General features: G+C 38.8%; 1 protein-coding gene across 1 annotated transcript in view; it reads left to right on the forward strand.

Annotated features, from left to right (window-relative positions):
* TG (thyroglobulin) overlaps window positions 1-16,224 on the forward strand; it is a 146,386-nt gene that overhangs the window by 47,746 nt on the left and 82,416 nt on the right. The window contains exons 27-35 of the mRNA XM_059846627.1: window positions 1,128-1,295; window positions 1,816-1,881; window positions 2,589-2,669; window positions 4,776-4,913; window positions 6,055-6,231; window positions 7,194-7,305; window positions 7,799-7,878; window positions 9,373-9,516; window positions 12,173-12,238. Coding sequence (XP_059702610.1) covers window positions 1,128-1,295; window positions 1,816-1,881; window positions 2,589-2,669; window positions 4,776-4,913; window positions 6,055-6,231; window positions 7,194-7,305; window positions 7,799-7,878; window positions 9,373-9,516; window positions 12,173-12,238 — 1,032 coding nt within the window. The remainder of the gene's footprint in view (window positions 1-1,127; window positions 1,296-1,815; window positions 1,882-2,588; window positions 2,670-4,775; window positions 4,914-6,054; window positions 6,232-7,193; window positions 7,306-7,798; window positions 7,879-9,372; window positions 9,517-12,172; window positions 12,239-16,224) is intronic.

The following is a 16,224-nucleotide window of genomic DNA, read 5'->3' on the forward strand; positions in this document are numbered from 1 at the left end:
CCTCAAGGATTTAAAGACAATTTCTATCAGCAGCCAGGAGTTGGACTTGATGGTTCTTGTGGGTCTCTTCCAAATCAGGGTATTCTATGATTCTGTGAAACCCAGGCATGTACTAGTGGCTGATATGTGACAAGCACTTCTCCAGTTTGGAGTGGAAACTGATCCTAGATTTAAGAAAATCTGTGAAAATGTGTCACAAATTAACTGTGAAAGTTTTCAAGAAAATATTTCCAGAAAATTTCTCTTGTTTTGGCATCTCTTTTTTTTCTTTATTTTTCTGTTTTGCATCACAGAATTCTAGATGATCTTGTAAAGTCCATTTCTCTATACACTTACAATCAAATTTTGGGTTCTCTCTACTAGTGAGTGTAGAAGGTGAATATCTCTTTGGTTGGGGTGACTATTTGGATCAGTTCTACAGGTAAATGCATTCGTTGGACTGGCATTTTGCTTAAAGAAAAAAGAAGGAAAAGGTAACATATTCAATATCTTGTGTACCCAGTCCATAAAAACAAACTGGAGAGGGCATTGTAAAGCCTTAAAAATGCCTGAGCTGTGACACCAAGTGCAAAGCAAGAGCTGAGTATTGTCTAGAAGTTATGGTAACATATTGATGCCAGAACATGTGGCCTTAAACACTCTGGTCCCCCAGCTGACATCACAGTGCTGGGGACACTCAGGCCTGGGATCACTGAAATCAGGCACCAGTTCAGGAAACCATTGCAATAAGAATATGTAAGTGCTTTATTTTTGGTTCAGAACCTGAGATTTTAGGACCATCAAAGGACTGGATGGGTCTCTGTGGTGCTAAGAAGTGCTGAGAACATTGTTGGGTGTGATCAGATAACAGTAATATTTTATTAGGTGATAATAGTATGTGCCTGAAATCCCTAAAAAGCAGGCTATAAATGTTTAGTTTGGGTATAAGTAGCTAACCTTTGCACTCAAATTTAAACATATGATCCTAATTGGCTTATTTAGTTTTTTGGGGGGTTTTTTGGGTATTAATACTGAAGGGTACCTCTCAGTGACACGGGTTCATTTGGAACTTAGAGAAAGTATTGGAGGGCTTGGGTAGGTGCAAAGCCTCAGTGCAGTGATGCTGCTGTGTCTTTTTCTGCCCCCAGGTACCATTCTGTGCAGTTTGCTGAGCTCCCCAGATGTGCTGATCTGCAATGCCAAAGGCTGGAGTCCAACACCAACCTCAGCCATAGGGGAGGTGTGTAAAGGTGTGAGCTATGATGAGGAGGAGAAGAGGTTTTCCTTCACCCTGGGAGGACAAGTGTTCAGTGGAAGTAAGTGAATTACTCAATTTATATCAATTCTCCTTAACTGTTGTTTAGACACTGTCTTATTCACCAGCCTGCCCTTGTACTCCAGTGCTTTTTTCAAGTAAATCCATATCACAAGAGAATCAGAATTCTCTGGCTGGATGTATTGCTGGATAGATGGACCTCTCACATTATGCCACATGAATTTTAATGAGACTATGTTTAATATGTCACTCTGTAATACCTACAGCATTTAATTCAGGCAGATCCAAGCCAATAATCTGAAAGAAAGGTAAAGTCTGTAGCAAAGATAAAAAAGGAGATGTTCAGACCTACATGGCAGAAGCAATGATAGGAAACTGAGTAAAGTTTGGCGCCGTGGATCCAGACTAGCCCCATGACACCTAGGACCTTCTTCCTTAGACTTTTGTTTTGTAATGAAGGTGATGCATAGTTTAGTGATATGTTTTCTATGAAATTTCTGAGCATTGAAAAAACATGGTTTATTTAAACAGCTGTTCTAACATAATTTTTTCATTATTAGCTTCTCAGTTGATGGAAGAGGCAGAAAGAAATTTCACTAGCTTTCAGGAAATTTACCTGTGGAGAGGTAGGTTATCTCACAGAATTTCTTACAAAAGCTTATGATGAACTGGAGGATGTGACAGATGTCAGTTCTATAATGAAAATGTCATTGTCACTTCATTTCAAGCTATCCAAATTAAGACACAACTCAGAAGCCTATTTGGGCAGGGATGTGTACTCTGCAGTAATTCTTCTACTGCCAGTTTCATGAAATTTGGGTTAAATCTTCTGTCTGAGGACATAGTTTACAACTTTTAGTACCCTTGAAAACAGTATCATGAAGACACCTGCCTTTGTCCCATCAGTGTCCAAGTACCATAATAATTTGGCATTTTATGCCTAATTACAGGTTATGTTTATTTGCAGAATAGTTGTATTTTTTTCTTTCTGAATCTCACCATGTACATTCCAGGACTTGCACAAATGATTTGTAATAATAATTTGTGCTTTGTAAGTGCACAAAGCCTTCAGAGGGCTGATGCTGAATACAGAGTGGCTGTGGATATGGTATTTTTGTTATCCCAACAATGCATTTTGCTTTAGGTGTTCCCCAGAGCTATACAGAGATGGTTTTACTCATTCTTGATTCAACATTTGAAGGAACTACCAAAGGAATTTTCCTAAGTAGTGCACTTTATATATTTGTTCAGTTTTGGGAGCTGAGGATTATTTTGTCTTGTGAAAGAAAGATAAAGGGAATTACTCTGCTCTTTGATTCCTGTCTCATTCCAGACTCTGATATGGCCACCCAGATGAAAACCTCTCTGTGTGAGGCTGCTGCTTTGGAGACAAAGGATGATTTGGTGTTACCAGGTATTACAGCAATAGCAGACAGAGTAGGCAACAGAAGAGAGCAGGGAGGTGGTGCAGAATTTACCCTGAAAATATCATATATTGCTATATATATATGTTCATTATGATATAGGTATTGTAAAGTCCAGAGGATTTCCCTGAAGCAGGATGTCTGATACAGGTTTTGAGAAAGATGTTCAACATGTAGGCCTGGCTTTATGATTCTTACCTTGCCAGGACAGGCTGCAAATTAAAGTGTTAAAATGTTCAATGTGGAACTTGCTCTTTCAGACTTACTGAGCTGAAGAGTTACAGGAAATATCATTTGACTGAGAAAAATATTTTACATAAGCCCAGGAATGAAATCCTTGGCCTGGATACCTGGGCATCTTTACTGCTACTGACAATATGATTGTAAATACAGGGCATGGAGAAACCCAGGATGAAATGCAATCACAAGTGTTTCTTCCATGCATGATGAAAGTGAGGAACTTGCGAACTTTTCTTAGCTCCTTTGTTATTCCAGGGTTTGCTCTTTGTTTTATGAAGTCATGTATAGGTCCAAAATAATTTGTAGGAGTTACTGGAGTACATTTGGGCCTTCAGCATCATCATAATCCTAAGAGAAACTGAGTAGTGGAGTTTGCTGAGAGCACCTTGATTTATTTTTAATGAATTGTAATTTTTGCTGAGGAGTCTCAATGAATGTCTGAGCACATGATTTAATATGTGCAAAATCCTAAAGGGAAGTGAATTGCTTATGGTATTTGAAAGGAAAGTAAACTAAACTAGTTAAAAACCTAAAACCCACCCATTTACCTAGCAGAGCTCCTATACAATTAGGGTTTTTTTTTTAAAGTCTAGACTTAAAAGTGAGAGAAAAAAATGCACTTACTATGGTGGTTGAAATTTCTTGCATTTACCTGCCAAGGCATGAGTGCAGCCCTCAGGGTTCTCCATTTACCTTGCTGAGGCTGATGGTATCATTAAAACCTGCAGTTATGCAAGGAATGCAGTTTTTACCTCTATCCTTAAATCTTAGTCTTGGCACCAGCTGTTCAAGAGAAACTGAAGGTTGAAGTTATGACTTGAGAGGTAACAGGAATGATAGGTTACCTTTTTTGGGAAGTCATGAATGCATCTGGGAAAACGTCTACAGAGCTGTTATCACTTGATAAACATTTGTAAAACACAGGGTAACATATGTTTTCCAGTTTCCTTTTCTAGTTTCTGATAGAAAATTCAAAGCTGCAGTGCATTTTCAGCATGTCAGTCGGTGCTTCAGCACTTGACAGAATCATCAGCATTTCTTTACTTCTTGTTTGCATTATGGTCTGATTATTTCACTGCATGTAAGATAAAGTAATACAGTGTCTTACAATGTTGGAACTGGGTATGAGATCTGCTGATGATATTTGATAAACAAGAAAGTGTTTATGAAGAAATTTTTAAGAGATCAGAGAAGAATTTCCATTTCTTTTTATACTGGACCTACTTTAAGGGGATGAATTTGCGAACCAGAAAATAGCTGTGATTGATTGTTTCAGAGGGAGCTCAGGAGAAATAAATCACTGCATACATGTCTAAAGGTCACAAGCAGGTGACAGGAATGTGTTATTTAATATGGTCTGTGGGAGCATAAATTCAGATAAATTAGCTTAAGTGACTGAAATAGGTATTAAGCTTGTCAAGAAAACTTTTAAGACTGAGAGGTGTAAAAGCCTCTCAAGGGAATATAAGGAAACTGCTGTATTTTGAATTAACAAAACATCAATTAAGGAATTACAAACATCCTTTGAATCCTCATACTTCACTGTTAGGATATTTGTTGCATGACAGAGTAGAGCAAACCCTCTAATTTCTAGGAGCAGGAATTTTCATCTAGTTTTTGGGTGTTGGAAATAGTCTGGCAGTGCTATTTTGTGCAGCTCAGTGAGGAGGCACTGCCTATAGGAGAGGCACTGGGTGGACAATTCTGTTATTAAAAGCAGGCTTTGGTGTATTCTAGTCCTAGAAAATGATTGCAGCTGTTTTACTGAGAAAGGCAGAATTTTATATATAAATAAATTTAATTCATTCCAGAGCATGGTCAATTTTTTGAGGATTCTTTGTTTGTTTGTATCTCAGATTCCACAAAGGATCTTTTCTACCTAATGGACAACAGCCAGATACAAAGTGACCAGAACTACTCCCTCCCTTCCCAGCAGTATTGGGTCTTCAGGCAGAAGTACTCAGCTGAGGAAGCTCTGCTTTGGTGTCTCACACGTAAGGCATCATGGAGGCTTTTATTCTGTAGGGGATAATAACTAACTAAAATCTTTTAACAGGTGTTATAATAATGATGAGTAGAAACTTTAGACTTTGAGATTTTTTTTTTTTTTGGTAGACAACTCCTACAATTTTCATGGAAATTGCCAGTGGGGCCACCTTTTTATTCCTTACAGTCTTTGCCTGCCATGGCAGAAAGGGTGCCCATAATTCACCATCAGGGTGCCCCTGTCATGGGCAAGAGAAGTCAAAGGTCCAGCTTGGGCAATGCCCTGCTGTTCTTGAAGTGCACCACTCCAAATAGGGAGGTGGAATAGTGGTAAAAGAAAGTAAAATGCAGATAATTTGGGTTAGTGATAAATTACATTTTAATGCAGTAAATGGAGAAGAGTTTCTAGCTCTACCAGGATGTCAGAACTAAGAGTACTAAACAGTGCACAAACAGCACTCTAAGAGGTCAGTAGAACTATTCCTGTTTAAAATCAAGCATTGACACACATGTTTACAGGAGCTATTGACTGGTAATTAAGAAATGGGTTTGACAGCTTTGGTTCTTTTCTGAAGGTGTGCTCTTACCCTGGTACAAACTTCAGAACAAATTACTATGAGCAAATGTCTTGAACAGTTGGTTCTAGGAAAGTTGTGTTTAATTTTGTGTGATGCTTGAATGCATCAGAAATATTTTTTGTAAAAACTTACTAAGACATAGACATTATTGTCCTTTTTATTTGTTAGAGACCATGATGATGCGGAGTTCTCTTATGATTATACAATTTGTATGTCAGTTTACTAAAAAAGAAAGAGATATTTATGAATTAAAATATTAAAGAGAGACCAATGCACTGGAGAAATGCTTGTCACAGCTGGGGAATTTATCTTCCCAATTAGCTGTGCTGGAGCTCCTTTACTGTGCTCTCCAGGTAAACCTGCTCTTCAGTGCCACTGGGGACAGAATGTGTCCCTCTTTCTCTTTCATTTTTAATTAATTAAATTAATTAATATGCAGATTAGTAGAATAATATTGAAATTCACCCTTTTAGTTGTTTGCTGATGGATAGCTTTGCTCTGAAAACATGAAGGAGAGCAGAGAGGGAAAGGAACTCTCGTGTGTGTAACTGTTCATGACTTTGCTTCCCAGGCTGTGCCCAAGAGGAAGAGTTCTGTCGAATGGCGGATCTGCAAAGTGCCACAGACAAATACTTTGTGTGTACCCTCTATCCAGAGGCACAGATTTGTGACAGCAGCATCAACCAAATACCAGGAAACTGTGCAACTGTGCTACCCTGGCAACCACAGACACTGTACCATAAAATAGGTAAGTTTTGGTATTTGGATGTATAATGTCTGCTCTAACCCTGGGAATGCAAGCCAGTGTTTTGGCTCTTGGTTCTGAGATGTCTGCATGTGTAAATGAGTCTTGGGATGTGATGGTGCAAGGGAAGGTCAGGCTGGCTGGGATATGGTTTTTCATTTTCAGTTCAGAATGGAAAGATATCAACCATGAATTTCACTCTGTCCACCTCAGCCGTTCCCAAGTCAGAGAGGCCAAGTGGATCTCATATTTGTTTAGCAGTTTTTAGCCCTTTTTATAATATGGGTGAAATAGAAGTGTCATTGGAATGTCACAATCTACTATTAAATTTCTATGGTAGCTAAATGCAAAAATTGAAACCAGCGAGTGTAATTTTTATTTTGCTTTAAGTATTTTTTAGCAAATGCAGAGCTGTAGATGTGAATTTTAACCTTTGCTCTTTGGATACCTGAGAAGTTCAGTGTTCGTCTCATAGGGCACATGTAAGGAAGCTGGTCAAACAAGCCTGTTTTCACTGTACAGGAACATGTAATTTTGCTGTGACAAATGTAAAGGTCCACTGAACCAAGGTATTCAATCATGTCATTTTGGGGAGCCCAAAGGGCAGCATGGGCTGAATAATGCATGAGCACAATGGAGTCTTCCAATCTGGAGCTGTATCCCAGTTTAAGGCCTTGTGGAAGAAGTAGCATCAATACAGGTCTCAGAAACAAAAGGCCTGGCTGGAAGTCTTTCCTTGGTGATGTAATTTGCTAAGCTTTCAGAGCCTTTGCTTGGTGAATTTTTATTCATCTTCAGGTTTAACAACCAAAATTTTGCTGTGGTAGCATAAATTTATCTTTTAATCAACCAGAGCTCAGCATAAAAGCACACACTGGACCCCTACCATTTGATTACTTGGCCAGTATTTGTATATGACAAAGTTAAACGGACTATTCCAATTTTGTTTTTCTTTTTCCTTCCAGTGACTCTTAAAAGTTCTGTGAAGAGCTTCTACACACGTGTACCATTCCAGAAAGTAACAGAAATCTCAGTGAGGAATAAGACTGACATGAGCAGAAAAGCTGTTTCAGATGGGTAGGACATGAATGTTCCTTTGTTCTCCTTGGAATTTTAACCATGGCTGGAATTCCAAGGCTGTGTTATGCAGATACAGGAAATCAGATTTATTGATCCAAGAATTGCATTGTTTGAGAATATTTAATGAAGAAAAGATAACATATGGTTTAAAGGAGATTTATAATCAAGTTATAAAGAATAATCTATATAATTATTAATTATAGACATGAAAATTGTTACTTATAATGCTACTAATTACCAGTTTGTCTGTTAAATCTCTTACCAGTAATACACCGAATCAATTTAGGGTGATATTTTTAGGGCAGATTTCAAAATAATCATCTAAATTAATAGAAGTTTGATAAGTATAGTAATCAAGCATAATTTCATCTACATATGGAAAACGTATGGAAGTGTGTGTGTATACTGGTTCTTCAGCCTAATTGTGAAAGGCATCTCTACAGGTTCTCAGTGTCTAGTGACAGCTTGGATAATGTTTTTCCTTTCCCAGGTTTTTTGAGTGTGAGCGTTGGTGTGATGCTGACCCCTGTTGCACAGGATTTGGCTTTTTTAATGACTCACAGCTGTCAGGTATTTCCCCCTGTTTTTGTTTTTAAAATAACTTCAGTCTTTCTTCAATATTTAGATTTTACCCTTTTGCTCTGTAGTGCACTTTAAAAGCCCTTTCAGATCTCATGCACCTCTCTTCAGCACCTTTTTGGATAACCATAACCATTTCTAGAGTTCAGTCTAATGACACATTCCACATTTCAGAAATTAAGACAACTTCATGAGAATGAGTCCTTAACAGGCTGCAATTCCAATAGCATAAAATTCAAACTGATAAAACTCCAGTTTTTTCTCATTCCTCCACCTCTCTTTGAAAGTGTTGCTTGATTTCTTTAAAGTGATTTTTTTCTCCTTTTATGTTGTTTCAGTTTTTAAAACCTAAAGGACTTTGAAACCTAAATATTATTGAAATTAGGTGCATGCAAGCATATAATGTCTGTGGATATACTGGGGCAGTTTAGCCTTTTGACTTGCTTGGTTGTCTGACCTTCTCTGCTCCCAAATTTTAGTCTTTTGCTTGAGGAAGAAAGTCTTCAGCTGGTGTTTGAAACTGGATACCACCCAGCTCAAAGTCAATGAAAAGGATTTTAAAATGTTATTACAAATTCAGATTTAGGCCACTGAAATGTGTAACTTTGTTTTTGGTGGAGTCGTGTGCTAATCAGCTCTCCCTGAGGTCATTAAATAGGCTGGTTTTATAATGTATTTTGGAATTTGAAACACTTCAGAAATACATATTTTTGATTCCTTTTTTTTTTTGTTGAGCAGACAAAATTTTCACTTGGTCAAAAGTGAGTGGCTTAGAAAATTAATCCAGTGTATTTTAAATAAGAATTAATGTGCAAATAAAATAATTGATAGTTTTCATGCCTCCTTATGATCACATGGAATTTGAAGTATTAACTAAATATGACTTTGAGTTTCTTTAAATACTTCTAAAATGTTAAGGTGCCCAACATGCAAAATGGACCCATTTTTAGTTTATCTGATTAATATTTAATATCTATGACATTTCAGACATCCAGTCTTGGCACTCATATAGTCAAGAGAACTAGTAGTGATTTTAACATGGGCTGAAATCTTCAATGAAACTGTGTTTCAAACCCTCCATATTTTTCAGGAACAAAATTATTTGCACTGGGACTTTGAAAGAATTTTTATTTTGATGCAAGTAGGGGACATGTTTCAACATACATGCAGATTTTTAATTGCACTAACATGAAAGGGCTCCTTGCTCAGACTTGTGACCTTTGCTCAGTGAAATTCTCTATGACTTTGATTATAATGGATTTTAATGCTGGTACTCACCTTCCCTCTCAATGAATTCAGTGGGATTGTTCAGCACTAGTTTCAATCACTCGGCTCATTTCAGGTATTTCCTTTCCTTTGATTTCTAAGTCAGTTGAATTTCACTTAACATTCAGTGGAGCCATGATGTGTTCTTTTTCCTCACAACACTATCTAGAAAAGGAAGATCTTCCTCCTTCTTTCTATAACCACGTGCATCCTTGGCAGGTGGGACGATCGTGTGCGTGACTCTGAACAGCCTTGGAATCCAGACCTGTGCTGAGGAAACAAGAAGTGCTTGGCACATTTCAAATTGCACTTCACCAGATGCTGAAGTCAAAATACACCCATTTGGCTGGTATCAAAAGCCTGGTAAGTGATGCAGGACACATGACCTTTCTAATGGATTTCTGCACATTGAAGTTTATTATTTGGCTTCAGTGTGTAAAAATTCCAGCTTCCAGCTGTAGGACCCATTTGCAAGGACCTCAAGCAGACAAGGCAAACAAGTATGTGCAAGGGAAAGAAAGGTGCAATTTAATGTCCATTTTAAGAGAAAAGGGATAGCAGTACCTCAAAGATGCATAATTTATTTTCTTATATTCTATCAGAAACTTTTGGCCAATGTCAGAATTCAAATATATTTTGCCTCACTGCATGGTCCTGATCTGGAAATCATTCTTTGTTTCTCATTCCTGGGCTTATGGTTTTGCCATCCATGTGGATGTAGAACCTCAAAAGGTTTGGATTTGCTACAGAATTTAAAATTCCCTTCTGGTTGTTTTGGTAAAGAAAGGACCAAGACCAAATTCCAAAGCGAACCTGTGTTTTTCAAAAAGCAAGAAGCCATCAGGTGTTTAAACAGAAGAGCAGTTATGAGATGTTGTGTTGTTTCCTGGGGAGGAATCAAAACCACTCCTAGTCAAGATGGATTTTATTTTATGTGGAGAAACAAAAGCTTCATTGCTCTGTTAAAAACTTTAAATGGGTTTCTCGTTTGTCACACTCCTTTTGGGCAGGTCTAGTTCTACTTTGTTAAGCTCTGATTTCATGTGACTGAAAGAAAAAGGGAAACAATTGCCCACCTGAGTTTGTCTCACTTTATGGGAGGACAGCCTGTTTCTTGGTCACACAGACACAACTCCTGAGCAGAGAGCCCCCACGGGGGCAGGTCTGGTGATGTTGACAGAATCAGAGAAAAGTTTTGAATAAGGAATGCTTTTTTCTGCTTTTATACTGGATAATACCCCTAGATCTTGCAGAGTAGAGAAGGGCTGATAGCAGAGAGGGGGGCACAGAGCATGGATGTAAAATGTCCAGAAAACATGATAGAAAGATAATCCAGTTAAAGCTGTGTAGAGATAGATCAAATATTGTGAGAATACCTTGTATTTTACAGTGTTGATAAATAAAACCTTTCACACTCTAAGTGTCTGAAATGTGAACTCAATGTTGAGCTTTTCAAACCTTGCACTGTCCCTATGCCCACAGAACCATCCATGTCCTCTTGTGGGGCAGCCCTTGTTAAAGGGTAGAGACAGCACAGAAACATTTTGGAAGCTGGGAAGGGATGGGCTGAGGGTCTGGCACTGAGAGGAAGGGAACAACACGCTGATAAAGCAATGGCAGCATCCTGGTGGCAGGGGGAGTTGAGATGCAGACAGGGGTAAGAGTGAAGAAAAGAAAATTGGAGTGAAGAGGGACAGCAGAGGTGTAGATGCACTTCTGTTTCTTGGAATTGGTTTCCCCTTGTTGGCAAAGAACCAACAGAAAATAAAGCCTGTTTCTCATGTGCCAGACAGAGGGATGATGAAGAGGAGCCCTGGTGTATGCAAAGTAGGGAATGTTAAGAGAGACAGTGGCATTTCCTTATGCATTGAGGGAGCTACAGATGTGTTTCCACCATAACGCACAGCAGGGCACAGATGTTTATGCAAATGGCGATATATTTACAGACAAAAATTTGTATCAGTTCTGCTGGTGTGTTGAAGGCCTGAGAACCAGGAAAAGGAGCAAAAATGTTCTGAGGCTAAAAAGGAAAATGAGTAAAATCTGAAGGAGTGATTTACTGTAGGCAGTGGGATATTAGCATGACGCAGGGTCTGTGGCTGTATTCCACAGTTTGGTTTGAAGGAGGTACTGCTGTCTCTGTGTTTCATAACAGCCTAAGTTGATGTGTGATCTGTTTACTGCACAGCCCTGTCCATGAGCTATCTGATTTTGTACAGTCAGAGCTCCAGCTCAAGCGAAAAGGAACATAGAGCAGCATTTCAAAGACTTTTGGATAGGCCCAATCCTTCACTGCTGTGAATGGGAAAAGCTGAGTTTTTAGAAACATCTATTGGTTACATGTGTGGGAAATACATACTGGAAGAAGTTAACAGAAAATCTGATCTGTCTTCATTTTCTGTAGGGATGCTCATTTATTATGTCTTAGTGGAGAATTGATGACTGGTTTGACTAGCCAAAGTGTTCTACAAAGTATGAATGCACAGGGAAAGCTTCATTTTTATTATTTGTGATTACAAATTTTTAATGGGAAGTATTAGCAAATGAGAAGTTTTTTGTATGGAAATGAATATGAAGTTTTGTGTTTGATGAATTCTTATTTGAACTTCAATTTGGAAAGTTGTGCTAGAAACTGCCTTATTTCTAATTCATATTTCTGAGAAATTCCAGTTTGCTGGAGGCAGAGAGAATCTCATGTCTATCCTGGTACACAAACCCGAATACAGAGAGGGACATTAAAAAAAACCAGAGAAATACTGAAATTAGTTGTTTATAACTGCATCTGAAAAAGCATTCGTAGAAATGTTTTTAATACAGAGATTTAGGAAAGTCTGGTTTCATGTACAAGCTCAAAAAGATTAGATAGCAAAGCAGCCTTGTATCCTTACTCTTGGTGTTTTTGGAGAGAAGATGCATCATCCAGGTCTGAGAAGTAATGCTGGAAATATTGAGTATCACTTGCATTTTAAACCTTTGAGTATTATTGTTTTCAATTGTGTTGTTGTTTTTCTGCTTTTAGCTGACTTGAAGAGCACCATTCCCAACCTGTGTCCAGCTGTTAATTTACCTTTCAGGCCAGAAAGTGGTAAGTGTATTTATGAATTGAACAGAAACAAAATCAAACACCTTCTCCCCACTTCCCCCACCAAAAAAAAAAACCAACCAGTAAAAATCCCTCCATCCTCTATTTTGTTCATATTGCTGAAAAATTGCACTATAATGAAAGTATTCCCCATTTAGATCATTCATTTAGGTGTTTACTCATTTTCATTAATTGTGTATCAGCACTGTCATGTCCACAATGCTGACCTAAATTCTCACACTCGCTGCCACATGTGACAAAATATTTGGCAGGACTGATGAAAAGAATTTATTTAGGAGTGTGGATGTTGCTTCACTTTCCAGATACAATAAATCTTATGGCACTCACATGTGTTATTTTAAAAGTGGGTGGATCTTCTTAGTAAATGAAACTTAGCTGCTCTCTTTCAGGGCTTTGTGTCTACTGACCCCTAAAATATATGCAAATTGTCAGCAGCTACAGGCTTCCCTGAAGTGTCCTTTCCAGAAATACACTGCATAGCTGCAAAATGCTGTGTGTAACAGTAAGGAAGAGAATGGACTGCTTATCAGAAAACTCAATTTAACCCTCCAGTTATACTGAAATTGAGAAGTCACTTCCATCTCTGCCTTTGATTTTCTGTTTGATCTGAACAAATATTTAATCTGTTTGAGTCTTTAAACCTTATGCAACTGAGCATGCAGGAGACTTGATATTTGCAAAAAGAGTTTTCAATACTCAGTTCAGAATTTGTTATGATCTGTCTTATCCTGATATCCATAACCATTAGTCAGGATCAAGTTTGGTCTATTTTTTAGTAGAATTTGTGCTTTTAAAATGATAATTTTAATGCAATAGAAGGAAAACTCCTATCTTTGTAGGTAAGCAGTAGTAATTTTTGTGTGAAACACTTTGAGGAGGTGGTGTGGTGGAAGGGTAGGCCTGGTGTCTAGGTTGGGCAGTTCAACTCCTTTGCAAACTGTTTTTCCCATGGGATGTGGAAAACAGCTTCACTAAAGCTTTCTTCTCCCAGAGTGAATCTTGGTAGTAATTTTGTCATTTTCCTTTTATGTTTTTCTTGCTTGCTTAAATCTAGGAAAACTGCCCTAAGCAGCACTTAATAAATCAGAAAATTAGGTCTTTCTGCTGTTTGCTTTTGACTCTAAGGCTGCCCAGAACAGCAGCCCCAGCAAGTGAGGTGTTCATCCTTTGTAACAACCCTGACCTATCACACCCATTTCCAGGCCATCTTTCCAAATGCAGAGCAACTCAGGATATCACTGGTTTGCAGAGATCTGGTTGAGCAGCCCAAGCCAGCAGAGCTTCCCACAAGGATGCAGGATTCTGGCTTAGAGTGTTTGTCCTGGAGACTGATGGTGGTTAGGAGAAGTCACTCAATTACAGAGCACAACAAGGCTGGAAGTCAAATTAGCACTGATTTCCTGGGCACTTTGGGGCTCTGACACCACGGGAGCAACACATTCAAAATGCACCTGGACACCATCTGTCCTTATGTTCTGCCTCATTTTGATAGTAAAAATACCAGACTGCTTATTTTGGTCAGATTATTAACTGGGCTCTGTTGTCAGAGGTTTTAGAAAATTTTCAAAAACGTTGTTTCCAAACACTTTATGGTTGTTTGTTATATTAATATGTGCCATAGTAGACTAATTGTTTTAGAGCTGGGCATCACACAAAAGCTAGCATTTCCTGAATTTTGTACATTGTGGTAATGCTTGTACATGGGGATAAAAAATTACGGTGGCTGCTCTGTGGTACCCAGATGGTGAATGTGAGAAAATGTCACTGATTAAAGGGCACTGCCATGAGTAGATATGTGTGTGTGTGTGTGAATGGAAGTGTATCTATACTTACAAAAAATAGAAATCTTTCCATCGAAAGATCAGAAAAATACTTAAATTTGCATGCTTTGCCAGAAGGCTCTGTGAAATTGTGAATTAATGTTATGTCCAATCTAGAGCCTGAGTTAACTGGAGGTCTATTAAGGCTTACATTTCATTGAAAGTTAATGCACTGACTGACCCTTTTCTGAGTCAGCCAGTTTGCAGTGCTCAGGACAGAGTCCCCAGCATTTTGCTTCCTCCCATTTGCAGTCAGGATGCTGCTCCATTCAAAATCTGTGGTGTTTGCAGCCCCAATGTGCTGTGAAGAAACCCAGATGAGCAGACTTATTTTCAGAATGGTGGGAAGAAGATACTTTGCCTGTTTTACTCATTGTTCTTTTCAACAGAGAGGGTGGAGGCTTTGTAGGACCATAAAACAACAGAAAAATCTCAACAGGTTTTTACAAGCACGTGGATAGCAAAAGGCAGGGTAGGGAAAGTGTGGGGCTGCTGAATGGGGCAGGAGACCTGATGAGAAAGGAGATGGAAAAGGACAAGGTGCCTTTTCACCTCAGTCTTTCCTGGCAAGTCCAGCCTTCAGGATATTCAGACCAGGGGGAAGACTGCAGCAAGGAAGTTTTAGCCTTAGAGAATGAGGATCAGGTCAGGGAACAAGCTGGACATAGAAATCCAGGGATGCAGAGGGAGCTGGTTAATGTCATTCTGAGGCCACTCTCAAATACCTTTGAAGGTGATGGGGGAGGTATTTATTTTCCTTCTATTCCCTGGTTTGGACTTTTGAAGAAGTTCCTCAGCGGTAATCATCAAAAAATGTCTAGACCTTTGAATCCTCAATGACAAAAATCATTTTCAGGAGCAACTTCTTTTCATGTCTTGTCCTAGAGCAGCCTGCAGCCACTAGGGAGATGCAAGAAAAGACCCTGTGTAAGGCCAATCCTGGGAGAGACACAGCAAAAGGAGAGGGTCAGGGTTCTTCTTCTTCCTGTTCTTGGTCTTGTACCAGAATGTTCATCCAGCAGCCCATTGCAGCCCTGGGATTTCTCTCAAAAGCCTGAGGCTCCATTGGGCTTTTCCCAGATTATTGCCCCTACAAACAACACTGCTGTGTGTTTCTAACATTCACTAGATACCCCATTAGCCTGTGAAAAAGAGGAATTAATGCTCTGTAGTGCCTGTAGCCCACTACTCTCTAGCAGGAGAGAGGTGAACTGCACAATGGCTTTCACCTGAATTCTCATTGATTTGTTGTTGCCTCAGCAAGTTTTGCAAAAGCCTTTCTGCTACAAGGCTGAAGTCTCCAAGTCATCTCATCTCCAGGCTGTAATGTGTTTAACTTAATGTATAGTTTTCATCTTTAACTGAATTAACACTTCCATTTCCTTCTGTGCATCTGTTGCATGGAGCAGAGCAGGCTCCTGCTGGTCTTTTGTGATTTCCTCATAGTTTCTGTGATCTCACAAGTGGTTCTTGAAAAATTGATAGCCTGAGCTGACTGGGAAAGTCCAGCTTGTTAGGTTTGGAGCATTTTTCCCCCTGTAGAAGTTCATGTGCTGTGATGACACTGAGTACGGAACCATCTGTGGGGAGTTTCAGGTACAATCTGTGACCTTTAACAATGGGAGAACAGATGTTATTTTAAGACTGCCCATGCTGAAAATGCTCGTATGTCATCCTGCAGTCTTGGTTTACTTAGGCTGATATTTAAACAACTCTGCTCAGTTGTGTGAACATCTTGGACTGTCTTATAAAGAGAAAACAGCCAAGTCTCATAATTAGGTTTGAGATGGAGCTTCCTGCAGCCAACTGTAAACTAGGGGAGATAAAAAAATGGCATTTTTAATTATAATTTTCCAAATATGCAATGCTGTTATTCAAGCAGTTTATGCACAAGGGTTTGAGTTTGGAAATTTCTATGTGTTTGCAAATTAGTCTGAAAGAAGCAAAACATATTACCTGAATTGCTAGAAGGAATACTTGTGCTTAGAGCCCACTGGAGAGCCGAAAGCACTCTCGTGTATGTGGGAGAACAACCTTGGTGACTTTTGACATTGTTACGAGATTTATTAATTGTGTATAATTGTGTACATTATAATTATGTATCCAATAATTATCTAAACTTTAATGAATATTTTTGTCTTCAGTTCT

This window comes from Haemorhous mexicanus, chromosome 1 (genome assembly GCF_027477595.1).
Source record: "Haemorhous mexicanus isolate bHaeMex1 chromosome 1, bHaeMex1.pri, whole genome shotgun sequence".
Taxonomy (NCBI): domain Eukaryota; kingdom Metazoa; phylum Chordata; class Aves; order Passeriformes; family Fringillidae; genus Haemorhous; species Haemorhous mexicanus.